This window comes from Lolium perenne, chromosome 2, assembly GCF_019359855.2.
Source record: "Lolium perenne isolate Kyuss_39 chromosome 2, Kyuss_2.0, whole genome shotgun sequence".
In the NCBI taxonomy this organism is placed as follows: Eukaryota; Viridiplantae; Streptophyta; class Magnoliopsida; order Poales; family Poaceae; genus Lolium; species Lolium perenne.
Genome location: NC_067245.2, coordinates 72,956,898 through 72,975,861, shown reverse-complemented (window position 1 = coordinate 72,975,861; position 18,964 = coordinate 72,956,898). Strand labels below are relative to the sequence as shown.

At 42.7% G+C, this 18,964-nt stretch overlaps 1 protein-coding gene across 1 annotated transcript; it reads left to right on the top strand.

Moving 5' to 3' along the window:
• Positions 1 to 15,589: 15,589 nt before the first annotated feature.
• Positions 15,590 to 18,077, top strand: LOC127332943 (L-type lectin-domain containing receptor kinase SIT2). The gene has a single exon (XM_051359262.2). It carries the CDS (start codon positions 15,862 to 15,864, stop codon positions 17,881 to 17,883), a length of 2,022 nt encoding a protein of 673 aa, XP_051215222.1. The 5' UTR covers positions 15,590 to 15,861; the 3' UTR covers positions 17,884 to 18,077.
• Positions 18,078 to 18,964: the final 887 nt, after the last annotated feature.

Below are 18,964 nucleotides of genomic sequence, written 5' to 3'. Positions count from 1 at the left end.
AACTTTGTGAAATGCAAAAGTATAAAGATGTAGATGGTGACATTATAAAATTAAAATTGTTCCCTTTCTCATTAAGAGGAAGAGCTAAAGATTGGTTGCTATCTCTGCCTAAGAATAGTATTGATTCATGGACTAAATGCAAGGATGCTTTTATTGGTAGATATTATCCCCCTGCTAAAATTATATCTTTGAGGAGTAGCATAATGAATTTTAAACAATTGGATAATGAGCATGTTGCACAAGCATGGGAAAGAATGAAATCTTTGGTTAAAAATTGCCCAACCCATGGACTGACTACTTGGATGATCATCCAAACCTTTTATGCAGGACTAAATTTTTCTTCACGGAACCTATTGGATTCAGCTGCTGGAGGTACCTTTATGTCCATCACTCTTGGTGAAGCAACAAAGCTTCTTGATAATATGATGATTAATTACTCTGAATGGCACACGGAAAGAGCTCCACAAGGTAAGAAGGTAAATTCTGTTGAAGAAACCTCTTCCTTGAGTGATAAGATTGATGCTATTATGTCTATGCTTGTGAATGATAGGACTAATGTTGATCCTAATAATGTTCCGTTAGCTTCATTGGTTGCTCAAGAAGAACATGTTGATGTAAACTACATTAAAAATAATAATTTCAACAACAATGCTTACCGGAACAATTCTAGTAACAACTATAGGCCATATCCTTATAATAATGGCAACGGCTATGGTAATTCTTATGGGAATTCTTACAACAATAATAGGAACACACCCCCTGGACTTGAAGCCATGCATAAAGAATTTATTAGTACACAAACTGCTTTTAACAAATCTGTTGAAGAAAAGTTTGGGAAAATTGATATACTTGCTTCTAAAGTCGATAGTCTTGCTGCTGATGTTGATCTCTTGAAATCGAAAGTTATGCCTAATGAAAATCATAATAATAAAATTGTTACTACAGCAAATGCCATCCAAGTTAGAATTAATGAGAATATAAGATTGATGGCCGAATTGCGTGCTAGGTGGGAAAGAGAAGAAAATGAAAAAGAAGATAATATAGCTAAAGTTTGGACTATTACCACCACTAGCAATGCTAATGCTACACATGTTGCTGCACCTCCTACTAATAATGGTAAAAGAATTGGTGTTAGCAATGTTTCCACTTCAAATGCAAAGCACGAAAAACTACCCGAAACTGCTAAAACTACTGAAACTGCTTGTGATAAAGCTGCTGAAATTTTTTCCAACATTGGGGATGATGATCCCATTGCTTTAGATTATAATGGTTTAGATTTTGATGATTGCCACATCTCTGAAGTTATAAAGTTCTTACAAAAACTTGCTAAGAGTCCTAATGCTAGCGCTATAAATTTGGCTTTCACGAAACATATTACAAATGCTCTCATAAAAGCTAGAGAAGAGAAATTAGAACGCGAAGCTTCTATTCCTAGGAAGCTAGAGGATGGTTGGGAGCCCATCATTAAGATGAAGGTCAATGACTTTGATTGTAATGCTTTATGTGATCTTGGTGCAAGTATTTCCGTTAAGCCTAAGAAAATTTATAATATGCTTGACTTGCCACCATTGAAAAATTGTTATTTGGATGTTAATCTTGCTGATCATTCTACAAAGAAACCTTTGGGGAAAATTGATAATGTTTGCATTACCGTTAAAAATAACCTTGTCCCCATTGATTTTGTTGTCTTGGATATTGAATGCAATGCATCTTGTCCCATCATATTGGGAAGACCTTTTCTTCGAACTGTTGGTGCTATCATTGATATGAAGGAAGGTAATATTAACTATCAATTTCCTCTCAAGAAAGGTATGGAACACTTCCCTAGAAAGAGAATGAAGTTACCTTTTGATTCTATCATTAGAACAAATTATTATGTTGACACTTCGTCTCTTGATAACACTTGATATACACTTTCTGCGCCTAGCTGAAAGGCGTTAAAGAAAAGCGCTTATGGGAGACAACCCATGTTTTTACTACAGTACTTTATTTTATATTTGTGTCTTGGAAGTTGTTTACTACTGTAGCAACCTCTCCTTATCTTAGTTTTGTGCATTGTTATGCCAAGTAAAGTCGTTGATAGTAAGGTTCATACTAGATTTGGATTACTGCGGAAAAACAGATTTCTTTGCTGTCACGAATCTGGGAAAAATTCTATGTAGGTAACTCAGAAAATTATGCCAATTTACGTGAGTGATCCTCAGATATGTACACAACTTTCATTCAATTTGAGCATTTTCATTTGAGCAAGTCTGGTGCCTCAATAAAATTCGTCTTTACGAACTGTTCTGTTTTGACAGATTCTGCCTTTTATTTCGCATTGCCTGTTTTGCTATGTTCGATGGATATTTCGATTCCATTGACTTTCAGTAGCTTTGTGCAATGTCCAGAAGTGTTAAGAATGATTATGTCACCTCTTAACATGTATATTTTGATTGTGCACTAACTCTCTAATGAGTTGTTTTGAGTTTGGTGTGGAGGAAGTTTTCAAGGATCAAGAGAGGGAGATGATACAACATGATCAAGGAGAGTGAAAGCTCTAAGCTTGGGGATGCCCCGGTGGTTCACCCCTGCATATATCAAGAAGACTCAAGCGTCTAAGCTTGGGGATGCCCAAGGCATCCCCTTCTTCATCGACAACATTATCAGGTTCCTCCCCTGAAACTATATTTTTATTTCATCACATCTTATGTGCTTTGCTTGGAGCGTCGGTTTGTTTTTGTTTTTGTTTTGTTTGAATAAAATGGATCCTAGCATTCATTGTGTGGGAAAGAGACACGCTCCGCTGTTGCATATGGACAAATATGTCCTTAGGCTTTACTCATAATATTCATGGCGAAGTTTCTTCTTCGTTAAATTGTTATATGGTTGGAATTGGAAAATGCTACATGTAGTAATTGCTATAATGTCTTGGATAATGTGATCCTTGGCAATTGTTGTGCTCATGTTTAAGCTCTTGCATCATATACTTTGCACCCATTAATGAAGAAATACATAGAGCATGCTAAAATTTGGTTTGCATATTTGGTCTCTCTAAGGTCTAGATAATTTCTAGTATTGAATTTGAACAACAAGGAAGACGGTGTAGAGTCTTATAATGTTTACAATTATGTCTTTTATGTGAGTTTTGCTGCACCGCTTCATCCTTGTGTTTGTTTCAAATAGCCTTGCTAGCCTAAACCATGTATCGAGAGGGAATACTTCTCATGCATCCAAAATCCTTGAGCCAACCACTATGCCATTTGTGTCCACCTTACCTACCTACTACATGGTATTTCTCCGCCATTCCAAAGTAAATTGCTTGAGTGCTACCTTTAAATTTCTATACTCTACCTTTACAATATATAGCTTATGGGACAAATAGCCTAAAAACTATTATGGTATTGAATATGTACTTATGCACTTTATCTCTTATTAAGTTGCTTGTTGTGCGATAACCATGTTCCTGGGGACGCCATCAACTACTCTTTGTTGAATATCATGTGAGTTGCTATGCATGTTCGTCTTGTCTGAAGTAAGGGAGATTTACCACTAAAATGGTTAGAGCATTGCATAATGTTAGAGAAGAACATTGGGCCGCTAACTAAAGCCATGATCCATGGTGGAAGTTTCAGTTTTGGACAAATATCCTCAATCTCATATGAGAAAATTAATTGTTGCTACATGCTTATGCATAAAAGAGGAGTCCATTATTTGTTGTCTATGTTGTCCCGGTATGGATGTCTAAGTTGAGAATAATCAATAGCGAGAAATCCGATGCGAGCTTTCTCCTTAGACCTTTGTACAGGCGGCATAGAGGTACCCCTTTGTGACACTTGGTTAAAACATGTGCATTGCGATGATAATCCAGGTAATCCGAGCTAATTAGGACAAGGTGCGGGCACTATTAGTATACTATGCATGAGGCTTGCAACTTGTAAGATATAAATTACATAACACATATGCTTTATTACTACCGTTGACAAAATTGTTTCTTGTTTTCAAAACCAAAGCTCTAGCACAAATATAGCAATCGATGCTTTCCTCTTTGAAGGACCATTCTTTTACTTTTATTGTTGAGTCAGTTCACCTATTTCTCTCCACCTCAAGAAGCAAACACTTGTGTGAACTGTGCATTGATTCCTACATACTTGCATATTGCACTTGTTATATTACTTTACATTGACAATATCCATGAGATATACATGTTATAAGTTGAAAGCAACCGCTGAAACTTCATCTTCCTTTGTGTTGCTTCAATACCTCTACTATGAATTATTGCTTTATGAGTTAACTCTTATGCAAGACTTATTGATGCTTGTCTTGAAGTACTATTCATGAAAAGTCTTTGCTATATGATTCATTTGTTTACTCATGTCATTTACATTGTTTTGATCGCTGCATTCATTACATATGATTACAATAGTATGATCGAGGTTATGATGGCATGTCACTCCAGAAATTATCTTTGTTATTGTTTACCTGCTCGGGACGAGCAGAAACTAAGCTTGGGGATGCTGATACGTCTCCAACGTATCGATAATTTCTTATGTTCCATGCCACATTATTGATGATATCTACATGTTTTATGCATACTTTATGCCATATTTATGCATTTTCTGGAACTAACCTATTAACGAGATGCCGAAGAGCCAGTTGCTATTTTCTGCTGTTTTTGGTTTCAGAAATCCTAGTAAGGAAATATTCTCGGAATTGGACGAAATCAACGCCCAGGGGCCTATTTTCACACGAAGCTTCCAGAAGACCGGAGAGCTAACGAAGTGGGGCCACGAGGTGGCGACACCATAGGGCGGCACGGCCCAAGCCCTGGCCGCGCCACCCTATCATGTGGGCCCCTCGTGACGCCCCTTGACCTGCCCTTCCGCCTACAAATAGCCTTCGTCGTGAAATCCCCAGTACCGAGAGCCACGATACGGAAAACCTTCCATAGACGCCGCCGCCGCCAATCCCATCTCGGGGGATTCAGGAGATCGCCTCCGGCACCCTGCCGGAGAGGGGATTCATCTCCCGGAGGACTCTACGCCGCCATGGTCGCCTCCGGAGTGATGAGTGAGTAGTCTACCCCTGGACTATGGGTCCATAGCAGTAGCTAGATGGTTGTCTTCTCCTCATTATGCTTCATTGTCGGATCTTGTGAGCTGCCTACCATGATCAAGATCATCTATCTGTAATGCTATATGTTGTGTTTGTTGGGATCCGATGAATAGAGAATACTATGTTATGTTGATTATCAATTTATATCTATGTGTTGTTTATGATCTTGCATGCTCTCCGTTATTAGTAGAGGCTCTGGCCAAGTTGATGCTAGTAACTCCAAGAGGGAGTATTTATGCTCGATAGTGGGTTCATGTCTCCGTGAATCTGGGGGAGTGAGAGAAACCTCTAAGATTATGGATGTGTTGTTGCCACTAGGGATAAAACATTGATGCTATGTCCGAGGATGTAGTTATTGATTACATTACGTACCATACTTAATGCAATTGTCTGTTGTTAGCAACTTAATACTGGAAGGGGTTCGGATGATAACCTGAAGGTGGACTTTTTAGGCATAGATGCATGCTGGATAGCGGTCTATGTACTTTGTCGTAATGCCCAATTAAATCTCACAATACTCATCATATCATGTATGTGCATGGTCATGCCCTCTCTATTTGTCAATTGCCCAACTGTAATTTGTTCACCCAACATGCTAATTACCTTATGGGAGAGACACCTCTAGTGAACTGTGGACCCCGGTCTATTCTTTACATCTGAAATACAATCTACTGCAATTGTTCTACTGTTCTCTGCAAACAATCATCATCCACACTATACATCTAATCCTTTGTTACAGCAAGCCGGTGAGATTGACAACCTCACTGTTTCGTTGGGACAAAGTACTTTGGTTGTGTTGTGCAGGTTCCACGTTGGCGCCGGAATCCCTGGTGTTGCGCCGCACTACATCTCGCCGCCATCAACCTTCAACGTGCTTATTGGCTCCTACTGGTTCGATAAACCTTGGTTTCATACTGAGGGAAAATTTGCCGCTGTACGCATCACACCTTCCTCTTGGGGTTCCCAACGGTCGCGTGCTGTACGCGTATCATTAATGCTTTGCTCCGGTGCTCTATTAAAAGGAGTACCTTAATTACCAGTAGATTCCCTTGAGGCCCGGCTGCCACCGGCTGGTAGGACAAAAGGTGTTACGCAAGTTTCTCATTGCGAGCACGTATGACTATATATGAAAAACATGCCTACATGATTAATAAACTTGATGTTCTGTCTTAATGCTATAATAAAATAATTATGTCAATTGCCCAACTGTAATTTGTTCACCCAACATTTGTTATTAGAGAGTTACCACTAGTGTAGATAGCTGGGAACCCCGGTCCATCTTTCATCATCAAATACTCACTCGGTCCTATATGCCATTAGAAGTAGTATCAAATCTTTTCTGGTGCCATTGCCTCTATGTTACTGCTACTGCTGCTGTGTTACTGTTACTATTGCTCTCATATTACTGCTGCTTTCAAATCACCCCTGTTACTAGTGCTTTTCTAGGTGCAGCTGAATTGACAACTCAGTTGTTAAGGCTTATAAGTATTCTTTGTCTCCCCTTGTGTCGAATCAATAAATTTTGGTTTTACTTCCCTCGAAGACTGTTGCGATCCCCTATACTTGTGGGTTATCAATATCGTCTGTGGGTCTCAAGTTCTTAAGTGTATCGTTATTGTGTCGTCATAAATCGTGCATCGGAGGGTGGGAATGGTCCCAAAACTCAAGCATATTATAGTAGTAGATCTGCGGGGTCCCCGCCCTAAGGTTTCCCAAGATACAGATCACCGGAGCGTCGGAATCGCTGAAAAACTTGTATATGTCCCTAACATATGTGCACAAGTTTGATGTAGGGTTTTCCTAACCTTGCATGTACCCGGCGTTGAAGATTTTCGCAGGCATGGCCTAGCACTTGGTAAAATCCAGGATCTGCATGTGGAAACTCCTGCTACGGCTCAAACAGGGCCTATTTAGGGTAAAGTATGCCCAGCCTATGGTTTCCATGTGCATATGTCCTAAACAAACCAAAGAAAATTAAAAAGTCCATTGGTAAACCGTCACACGGAGAATGCTATAGGGGTAGATCTACGGGGTCCCCACCCTAGGGTTTCCCAAGATACAGATCACCGGAGCGTCGGAATCGCTCAAAAACATGCATATGTCCCTAACATATGTGCACAAGTGGGATGTAGGGTTTTCCTAACCTTGCATGTACCCGGCGTTAACGATTTTCGTAGACGTGGCCTAGCACTTGGTAAACTCCGGAGTTCTATGGCTTTTTGGGGGGGATGAGTAGGAAACGGCCCGTTGCACCACATAGTTTGTCGGAACGAGGCCATATTTGGCACGTTCGTGGGCCCTAGGAGGGGAAGCAAGGCCCCGGTCGCAGATTTCCAATCCGACCCACGGGCGATGGTGTTTCCATTTTCGGGGTTTCGGAAGGCCTTTTTTGTGAAGATGCTACATGGTGCGCATTTTAGTATTGTGCGAGACCTTCGCGCAGTGGTAGGATACCTCCTACGCACCACGTATCACATGTAATATGCGCGCGGTACCCATCTGGGAATCCCCCCCCCCCCGCTTCATGCGGTGTCCCGCCGAATCCGCTGGAAACTGACCGGATTTGAACTGGGGCCACACTTTCCTTCGCTCAATAAATGCCGGGAAAAAAATTGGTCTACGATGCATCATTTTATGTGCTAAATGATTTCCATTTAGCGTGTTGGCGGATGGGTGCACCCGCGCGCCCGGTACGGCCATACCGCATGTCCCGGTTGCCCCGTTTTCCAGAGTTGGCAAAGTAAACGAAGTCATAAAATCGCGTGGAGCCGCGTGGCATCATTTTATGTGTCCTAGTAACCACTGCAAAAGACGGAATTGGGATACGGCAATTATCTTGAAAAACCTTTCACAAACAGGGCTATCACGTCCGGAGTTCTATGGCTTTTAGGGGGAAATGAGTAGGAAACGGCCCGTTGCACCACATAGCTTGTCAGAACGGGACCATATTTGGCACGTGCGTGGGCCCCAGGATGGGAAGAAAGGCCCCGGTCGCGGATTTACAATCCGACCCACGGGTGACGGTGTTTCCAATTTCGGGGTTCCGGAAGGCTTTTTTGTGAACTAACTACATGGTCCGCATTTATTATTGCGCGAGACCTCCGCGTAGTGGTAGGATACCTCCTACGCACCACCTATCACATGTCATATGCGCGCGGTAATCATCTGGGAGTCCCCCCCCCCCCCCCCGCTTCCTGCGGTGTCCCGCCGAATCCGCTGGAAACTGACCGGATTTGAACTGGGCCACACTTTCCTTCGCTCAATAAATGTCGGGAAAAATGTTTTTAGGTCTACGACGCATCATTTTATGTGCTAAATATTTTTTGTTTAGCGCATTGGCGGACGGGTGCACCCGCGCGTCCAGTACGGCCATACCACATGTCCCGTTTTGCACAGTTGGCAAAGTAAATTAAGTCATATGGGCTGATAGTTGTTACCACATGTAACTATGACCTAACCAAACTCAAATATAGGCATATGCCCACCGGGGGACCCCGCTAGGATGTAGTCAAAGGGGTAGATCGCGCGGTCAACAGAACTAGGGTTTCGTCATAAATCGAGCATCGAAAGGTCGGAATGGCCCCAAAACGTGTGTGTCTCCCTATAATAATATATTTTACTAGATTGTAGTCTTGAATATTAAAAAAAAACCAAAAAAAAATATGTGCCGACGGCTAGGGCTGGCTTATCTGGTCGAGCCGGACCAAGTCCGGCTCACAGACACGCCCTACCCAACCCCGCGCGCCGCCACAGCCCTCCCCCAACCCTGCGTGCCGCCACAGCCTCCTCCAACCCCGCGCGCCGCCACCCCCTCCTCCCCCGGCCGTTGCGGCGCCTGCCTTACATCCGGGCGTTGCCGGGGTTGCTGCTCCTCCGCCGCCGCCTCCCCTGCCGCTTTTCTCGCGGCCGCCGCGGCAGCTCCTCCTCCCTAGCCGTGCCACTGTTGCTCGCCGTCCGCGCCCCGCGCCTCCCCTTCTCTGCCTCTACCATGCCGCCGGCTGCTGCTCGCCGGCCGCGCCTCCCCTGCTCCACCCCAGCCATGCTGATACGTCCCAAACATATCTATAAATTTTGATGCTCCATGTTTGTTTTGTTACAATTCTTATATGTTTTATGTGCACTTTTCCACACTTTTTAGCATTTTCTGGGACTAACCTATTAACGCAGTGCCGCAGTGCCAGTTCCTGCTTTCTGTTATTTTGTGTGTCAGAAAAGTTGTACGTGAAAGTTTCTCAGAATTGGACGAAACAAAAGCCCAGAGTCTTATTTTTCTGGGACGAAGACAGAGCCAGAAGGACACGCACGGGAGAGCTGTCACGTGGCAGTACATAGGGTAGGCGCGGCCACACCCTTGGTTGCGCCTGGCCCATGTACTGGCGCCTCGTCGCCTCGTTTGCTCTGCCCTTCCGCCTATTTATTCCTCGTATCAGGAAAACCCTAGGGACACCCGAGCCTCCACCCACGAAAAGTTCCGACGCCGCCGTCAACCGAAACCCCAGTTCGGGAGGGTTTTGCAGTCCATCCCAGCACCCAGCCGGAGAGGGAAATCACCGCCGGAGGCCTATACATCGCCATGTCTTCATCCGAGGTGATGCGTGAGTAGTCCTCCACGAGACCATGGATCCATAGCAGTAGCTAGATGGTTGTCCTCTCCTTGTTGTACTTCATGTATAGATCTTGTGAGCTGCCTAACATGATAAAGATCATCTATTTGTAATTGCTACATGTTGGTTTGATGTGGATCTGATTTATAGAGAGATTGCTTTGGTTGAGATTATGTATTATGTTATTATGATCTTGCATGCTCTCCGTTTCTAGTAGATGCTCTGGCCAAGTAGATGCTAGCGACTCCAAAAGGGAGTATTTATGCTCGATAGTGGGTTCATGCCTCTATTTAACCATGGGAAGTGACCTTGTTCTCTACGGTTGTAGATATGTTGTTGCTACTAGGGAGAAAACAACGATGTTCTATTCAAGGGTAGTTTCATCATTTACTTTACACACATTGCATAAAGAGATAGTCTCTTGCTTGCAACTTAATACTGGAGGGTGTCGCGGATGCAATCCTGGAGGTGGATTATTATACATAGATGCAGTTGGATTACGGTCTATGTATATTGTTGTAATGCTCGCATACTTTCATAGCATGTACTCTGCACCAACCATTAGCGTAGAATCTCTGTTTGTCAATTGTCCATCTGTAATTTGTTTACCCAGCATATTTATTTTATTGGGGTGGTGCCTCTAGTGAATTGTGGACCCCGATCCTTCTTCTTTCAATTGCAATCTTCTGCAACATTTTTCTGTTCTGTTCTCTGCAAACAATTCTTCTTCCGCACGGTTTGTTTAATCCTTTGTTTTCAGCAAAACTAGTGAGGTTGACAATATCGTTGAAAGTTGGGGACAAAGTATTGGTTGTTTGTGTGCAGGTCTCCACGTTGCTGCTGACGACGGCAGTGCGCCCTGCCACGAGTTGGTTCGCAACACCTCGGGAGAGAACGTTTTTCTCCTACTGGTCGATAAACCTTGGTTTCTTACTGAGGGAAACTTTCTGTTGTGCTCATCATACCTTCCTCTTGGGGTTCCACTCAATGTTGTGCATAAATTCTCCTTCATCAACTCCGCGCCCAGCAAAGACTTTTTCTGGCGCCGTTGCTAGGGAGAAAAGCATCTCTTCTGTGAGGGGAGTCTCTCATTCTCAACTCTTTTACTTTGTTATTGTTTTGCTTGCATACTTTATTTTTATCTTGTTTGTATTTTATATCGAAAATCCAAAAAATTAGTATAGCTTTTATTTATGTTGCTTGCATTATTTTTATTAAATGTCTACTCCTGAGAATACTAAGTTGTGTGATTTTACTAGCACCAAAAACAATGATTTTATTTGCACACACATTGCTCCACCTTCTCCTGCAGCAGCTTTTTATGAGACTAATCAGGACTTGTTGAACCTTGTTATGTAAGAACAATTTTCTGGTGTTAGTACTGATGGTGTTACTTCTCAACACAACAATTTTGTTGAGCTATGTGAGATGCAAAAATATAAGGATGTAGATGGTGATATTATTAAGTTGAAATTGTTTCCTTTCTCATTAAGAGGTAGAGCTAAGGAGTGGTTGCTATCTTTTCCTAGAAATAGTATTGATTCTTGGGTTAAATGCAAAGATGCTTTATTGGAAAATATTATCCTCCTGCTAAAATTATATCTTTGAGAAGTGATATTATGAAGTTTAAAAATTTTGATACTGAGCATGTTGCCCAAGCTTGGGAAAGAATGAAATCTTTGGTTAAAAATTGTCCCACTCATGGACTGACTACTTGGATGATTATTCAAACCTTCTATGTAGGACTAAATTTTTCTTCAAGGAACTTATTGGATTCGGCTGCTGGAGGCACTTTTATGTCTATGACCCTTGGGGCGGCTACAAAACTTCTGGACAATATGATGGTAAATTATTCGGAGTGGCATACCGAGAGAGCTCCACAAGGTAAAAAGGTAAATTCCGTTGAGAACTTCTACTTTGAGAGATAAGATTGATGCTATTATGTATATTCTTGCAAATAATAATGCTCCTATGGATACACACAATGTTCCTTTCGCCTCTTTGGTTGCTCAAGAAGAAAATGTAGATGTGAATTTTGTTAAGAGTAACAATTTTAATAATAATGCCTATAGAAATAATTTTGGTAGCAATAATTAAAGGCGGTATGGAAATGGTTTAGCTCAAAAATGCCTAGTGAAGAGAGAATTACAGAGGTACAAAATTCTACTAAAGGCTTTATGAAAATGCAATTTGAACAAAACAAGTTATTTACTCAATCCATGGGAGAGCAATCTTCTATGCTTAAAAATATTACCCAGCAGCTTGAAAATTTAAATAGGGAGATTTCTGGTTTACAAGTCAAACTTTCAAGTGTTGAAACTCGCATTTCAACTTTGTCTGAGGCTCACACTTCTTTAATAAATAGGAGGGCAGCCAAACCTATGACTTTAGAAGAGAAAATTTTGCTCAAGCAAATGCTGTTAAAGTTAGAATTTATGACAATATGAGGTTGTTAGCTGAATTTCATGCTAGGTGGGAAAGAGAAGATGAGATGGCTAGAGAAAATAATTTAGCCAAGGTTTACACAATCACCACCAATAGTAACCTTTGAATGCTAGCAAACCTCGTACTACTACTACTAGAAAAATCGAAAATGTAGGAAAAGTCCTCACTCCACATAGAAAAGTGTATAAACCCATTAAAACTGTTCCCGACAAGCGTGCTGAAATTTTTAGAGGTGTAGGAGATAATTGTCCTTTTATTTTTGATAGCAATGATCTTGATTTTGAAAGTTGTACCATTACTGAAGTTATAAAGTTCTTGCAAAAGCTCACTGAAACTTCCAACGTAGTGAACAAAATGTTGCTCTTACAAAACATATTGCTAGTGCTATTATGAAAATGAGGGAAGAGAAGTTTAAACATGAGGCTTCAATTCCTAAAAAGTTAGAATATGGTTGGGAACCTATTATTAAGATCAGAGTAGAAGAATTTTATTGTAATGCTTTATGTGATCTTGGTGCAAGTATTTCTATTATGACTAAAAGAGTTTATGATATGCTTGACTTTTCATCGTTAGAAATTTTTTATTTGGATGTTCTTCTTGTTGATGTTGCTGCAAAGAAACCTTTGGGGAGAGTTGATAATGTTCTTATGCAAGTGAATAATAATTATGTCCCCGTTGATTTTGTTTTTTTGGATATTGAATGTAATGCGTCATGTCCTATTATTTTGGAAAGACCGTTTCGATGGTTGTCCGAGCGTAGCTGTTGTGCCGTCGGCACAGCATCCTCCATGGGCTAACGGCTGTTAGGCGCGCTGTGGAGCCCTCGACGACTGTGCCGACGGCGTCGTCTTACCGTCGGGCTGCCGGCTGTGCCGATGGCTAGACCTGTGCCGACGGCGACAGGTGCTGTGCCGAGGCCATATTGTGCCGATGGCGAGGTGCCGACGGCTGCCGTTGGCACAGGCGTGGGCCGACGGCAGGTCAGGTTGTGCCGGCCGCTGCGGTCTTCGGCCCCTTGACTAGTGAACTGACTGATCTATCCCATAGGACGGATAGTTCAAGGAAAATTAAGTCGCTCTTACCCAGCTCACAACTGTGACCACTTGCAGTTTCAGAGTAGACTACTACGAAGCAGGATGCAGAGCACAGTTCAAAGATAGCCATGCATCTCTGTTTTTTCTTCGGTCTACAGACAGGAGACGTGTGAACTATGGTATGCCATGCAATTTTTCTTTGAGAGACGGCAATGTTCAGATGAATTCAGTATAGTTTCAGCTCCTGAAGGATGCGATCGGCTAGCTGAGTCAATGAAAGCTGTAGTTTTTAATATGGAAGACTGAAGACTAGTATTCACAATCACTGCAAGACTTTGTTTGCTACTACCAGACACGTCCTTCTCTTTTGAACTTTCAGCCCATAGTAGAACCTCATTCAGTTGTGATACGCTTCTTCAAGGAACTTACACGTTTTAGAATATTCTTGTTTAGATGATACACCTGGTCATGTGAAGCAGAGAGGAACAAGAAGAGTATGGTTAGGCCAAAGCCGAATTCTATTTGCCACCTTTCTTGTATGATGACGTTGAACAGTGTAGTCTCGTCCAGTGTTTCTTGATTCAACCATGACATTATCAACTCTTCTGATGCTTTCTTGAAGAATTGGCTAAGTACCAATTTAAATGGCATGGTGACATGGGTTCAGTGTTCAAAGAATCATATAAAACTCTAGGAATAGCATGAACATTAACACCCAAATCAAGCAATGCATACCATGTAATTTTTCCAATTGTAATTTGCACTTTGGTTCCCATACATCCCCAAGCTTAGGTGGGGTTGTGGACTCTTTTGTATCTTTCTTTCTTTTCTCTAATAGCATGATCAGCAATATAAGAGCCAAATCCAGCTTTATTTGAGTCAACATATGGGTCATTGGCTATTTTCTGTAGGGTAGAGATTAATTCTTGTAAGAATTTTAATGAGTGGATCAGAAGTGATATCATTAAGAATTTTTAATTGTCTTGATGATTCAACATGTTCTTCTTTATTTTCTTTTCTTTAACAGATTCATTGTTAACATGAAGTTTAAAGCTTTCAAGCATCATAAGTGTTTCTCTTGCCCTGTCAATGACTTCATGTACATACTTGATGTTCTTATCAGGAGTTCTTTGAGGTTGCAAAAAATTAATATAAGCTGCATATTTAGATAAATGCTTCACCTTTTTAAACATCACATCTACTTTTTAAAATCTAGATATGAGCTCTTTGTTTAGTTCCTTTTGTGTAGATATAAAAGATCTAATAGTGTTCTCTAAATCACTGGATACACTGCTTCCAATACAATAATTATTAGGAGCATAAGGTCATCTAGAGTAGCCATTGTTGGAAAAAAAAACTGTCGTAAGAATGAAATCCGCCGTTCCAAGTGTTTGTGAGCCGCTTCTCGAACCGATCCTTAATCCCCTTCCACTCCATACGTATGAGTTTGTGAAAACGGATAGGCATTCAAAGTAACTGAAAGAAAAAAAAAAGGAAAGATCCTGCCTTGAAGTTGTTTATACAATTATATACTGATCCCCGGCCTCTTTGGCCTGGACAAAATAAAATAAAAGAATCTTATGAAAGTTTATTTTAAGTCGATAAAAGCTCCTCAAACAGATGAAAAAAGAATTTCATATCCAGTGCCTTCATGTCATCTCATGTCATGATCAATGGAAATAATAGTCTCTGCTTGATCATTTGAACTGATTTACTAATTATTACCAGTCAGATGTTCAAAAGAAACTGCGAACCTGGAGCTCAGATATACTCCCTCCATAGCTCCATCCCACGAAAGTTGTCTGAGATTTATTAAAAATTGGATGTATCTATTCTAGATACATCCAAATTTTTACAAATCTCAAACAACCTTCATGGAACGGAGGAAGTACTAGGTATGATGATCGAATGTAAAATTGAATTCAATAGAAAAACTGAACTGATTAGGTGAGTTCAGTTGTCAGTTATCACATAATTCGTCTGTCATGACAACGGCAGTAAGGTGAATAGTCTCAGTGAGCGATCCTTAAATGACAACTCTCTCTCTCTCTCTCTCTCTCTCTCTCTCTCTCTCTCTCTCTCTCTCTCTCTCTCTCTCTCTCTCTCTCTCTCTCTCTCTCTCTCTCTCTCTCTCTCTCTCTCTCTCTCTCTCTCTCTCTCTCTCTCTCTCTGCAGGGCACGGCGCGTATCCAACCCACAACCGCGACCACTTGCAGCTTCAGAAGATATTACTCCTACTAAAGTTGAGGGAGCCACAACCCTCTCAGAATCCGGTCTGTTATATTCTATCCATATAAAAATAGTAGGCTTGTGTTACTTTTTGAAAGATGGGAAAACAGACCAAGCAGTACTGAATGCAAGTCTGCAGCTATGACGTCGATCGACTCCGACGTTCTTCTCTGAATTTTAGCTTAGTATGTGCGGTGTACCTCAGTCTTCCTGTGCGACTGCCTCTACACATCCCTCTCCCTGTGACTTTCAGCCCAGGGTGTGGTGCGCCTGAGTCCTGCGATCTCACCCACAACATAACCACACTGATGCATCCATATCCACGCCGTCCACCCCGCCCCGCTCGTGGTTATAACTTATAAGATGTACCAATTGAGTGGTGTAGAGGTAGTCCGTATAAGCTCAATTTTCTCCAAGAAAAAAGATAGCTAGAGAGCAAAGTTTGCCAAGAAACCATGCCAGCTCTTCTTCTGCTCTTGCTGTTGAGCCTGAACGGAGCGTTGGCCTCGTCGGCCGACGTTGGCCAGTTCGCCTACCAAGGCTTCGCCGCGGCGAACCTAACTCTGGACGGTCTTTCCGTCGTCATGCCCAATGGCCTCCTCGCTCTCACCAACTCCACCTCCCAGGGAAAAGGCCACGCCTTCCACCCCGCCCCGCTCAGCTTCATCAACACGACGACGAACTCCTCCACTACCGTGGCGCGGTCCTTCTCCGCATCCTTCGTGTTCGCCATCGTGTCCATAGTGGATGGCCTGACTGACCAAGGGCTCGCCTTCGTGCTCGCCCCGACCTTGAACCTCTCGTCGGCCAACGCCGGCCAGTACCTGGGGCTCCTCAACGCCACGAACGGCACTGCAAGGGACCACATCTTGGCGGTCGAACTCGACATCATCCGGAACCCTGAGATGAGAGACATCAACAGCAACCACGTGGGCATCGACGTCAACAGCCTCATCTCGCAGCAAGCAAAGCCGGCCGGCTACTACGGCGATGGCGACGGCGCCTTCCGAGACCTGATGCTGAATAGCGGCAAGCCAATGCAAGTGTGGGTGGACTACGATGGCCAGGCCAGGCAACTCAATGTCACACTAGCTTCCGTACAAGCTCCCAAGCCCAAGAATCCTTTGCTCTCTGAAGCCATTGATCTCTACACTATCGTGGCGGAGACAATGTTTGTTGGCCTATCAGCATCGTCGGGCGTGTTGTCCGCGCACCACTACATCCTTGGATGGAGCTTCAGCTTGGATGGACCTGCTCCACCACTTGACTTCTCGAAGCTTCCCACCCTGCCGCATGTGGGTCCGGAGCCTCGTTCCAAGATCTTGTACATCGCTCTACGATCAGCCACCGTCTTGCTCATCCCTTCAGTGCTAGCTGTTGTATTCTTCCTGTGGCGTCGCCGTCGGTTTGCAGAGGTGCGCGAAGATTGGGAGGACGATTTCGGCCCACACCGGTTCACATACAAAGATCTCTTTCATGCCACCGATGGGTTCAAGAACAGTAATATACTCGGCGTCGGTGGGTTTGGAAAAGTATACAAAGGGGTACTTCCAGCGTCTAATTTGGAGATCGCGGTGAAGAGAGTGTCACATGACTCAAGGCAAGGAGTACGGGAGTTCATTGCTGAAGTGGTGAGCATTGGCCGTCTCCGCCATCGAAATCTAGCACAGTTACTAGGTTATTGTCGGCGCAACGGTGAACTTCTCTTAGTCTATGAGTACATGGCAAATGGTAGTCTTGACAAATATTTGTACAATAAAAATGGTCCAGCTCTAAATTGGACTCAAAGGACCTGGATCATCAAAGGTGTCACGTCAAGCTTACTTTATCTACATGAGGATTGGGAGCAGGTCGTCATCCACCGAGATATAAAAGCAAGCAATGTGCTACTGGATGGGCAAATGAATGGTCGGCTAGGTGACTTTGGTTTGGCAAGGTTATACGATCATGGCACGGATGCTCACACAACACATGTTGTTGGCACCATGGGATACCTCGCACCAGAACTTGTGCGCACTGGAAAGGCAACACCCTCAACTGATGTATTCGCATTCGGCGTGTTTCTCCTAGAGGTCGCCTGTGGACGCAGGCCAATCGGGAGTGACGAGCATAACAACCCGGTGGTGCTGGTCGACTGGGTGCTTGAGCACCACTCCAATGGCTCTATCATTGATGCAGTGGATTCACGGCTCATGGGGAAATTCAACACGGAGGAGGTAACCCTTGTGCTCACACTAGGTTTGTTGTGCGCACACCCATTGCCCAACGCAAGGCCTAGCATTCGAAAGGTCATGCAGTACCTGGACAGTGACCAGTCCCTCCCCCGTCTGTCTGCAACCTACATGAGCTACAGCAAGATGGCCCAGATGCAGAGCGAAGGGTTCGATTCATACATCATGCCGCACACTCTGAGGGTCAAGAGTATTTGCAGTGCATCTGGTGAGTCCTGGGAGACAGTTATGTTCGATGGGAGGTGAAGTGTTGTTTGCAGTTAGTTGCTATTTATGTTTCCATCCCTATGTCTCTTTGAGGGTTTTGTAATCATCTTGTGATCCGAGATGGCTTATTTTCTTTGCACATCATGTCTTCTGTGATTCCAGGAAACTCTTGTGTAATCCATGAATCCGGCTTCTCCTAGTGAAATGCTACTTTCCCATGCATCAGTTTAGTACTTCTGTAGTATTCCAATGCATCAATTTCAGTAGTAGTATCCTCTAAAGAAGAAGATCACTAGAATTGGTTGATGATGAAAATCTCACGTATTGGTCATGGTAACTTAACAAACAAATTTTTTGTTTCTCGTTCGACCTTAACGACATTTCTCCCGATACACCATAATGCTCAATTGCTCATAGTAATTGTGTTGTGCAGGGCTGGCTCGAGTCCCTGGCTCAGTTTGCACAAACCAAACTGATCTTAGGAGGCAGAGGAAGAACTGCATTTCATGATAAATGTGTTGATTTATGTGACGAGTTGATTGTAAGAAAATGATGGAAATAGTATTCACACACTTAGCTCAAACACCAAATGATATAGGGTTTACGGTTTGGGTCTTTAGATCCTCTAGGTGCCATTGAATCTTTATCTGGTGCCATTGAATCTTTATCCGGAGGTCAAGAGGAGTCTAAATTTGATTTTAAAAAAAAATCAAAACAGGAACCTATTTCGTAGTGGCAGGCCCAGATTTCGGGTGTGCCTATTCGAAATTTCAAAGGGTCAAAAACTTTGTTTGACAGTTGAAAGCCTAATTTTTGGCATCCACAATTGATTATAGTAACACCATACAGTTCTAACTATATAATATATAGAAGATATAACACGTCTTGACCATTATTCATAGAACAGAACATAACTTGAAATTAACATATATAAGTGCCAATTGTTCAACATATCAACACATCAACATCTAAATTATCTAGTTGACAAATGATAGGAGAGCTTACAAATTAAAAAGACAACTTTCCAATGCTTCAATGCTTGAAAACTAGTGATGACGTCCTCATCCTTGACATGCAAGAAGAAATCCCTTCCAATGAATGTAACCAAGCAATCATTCAA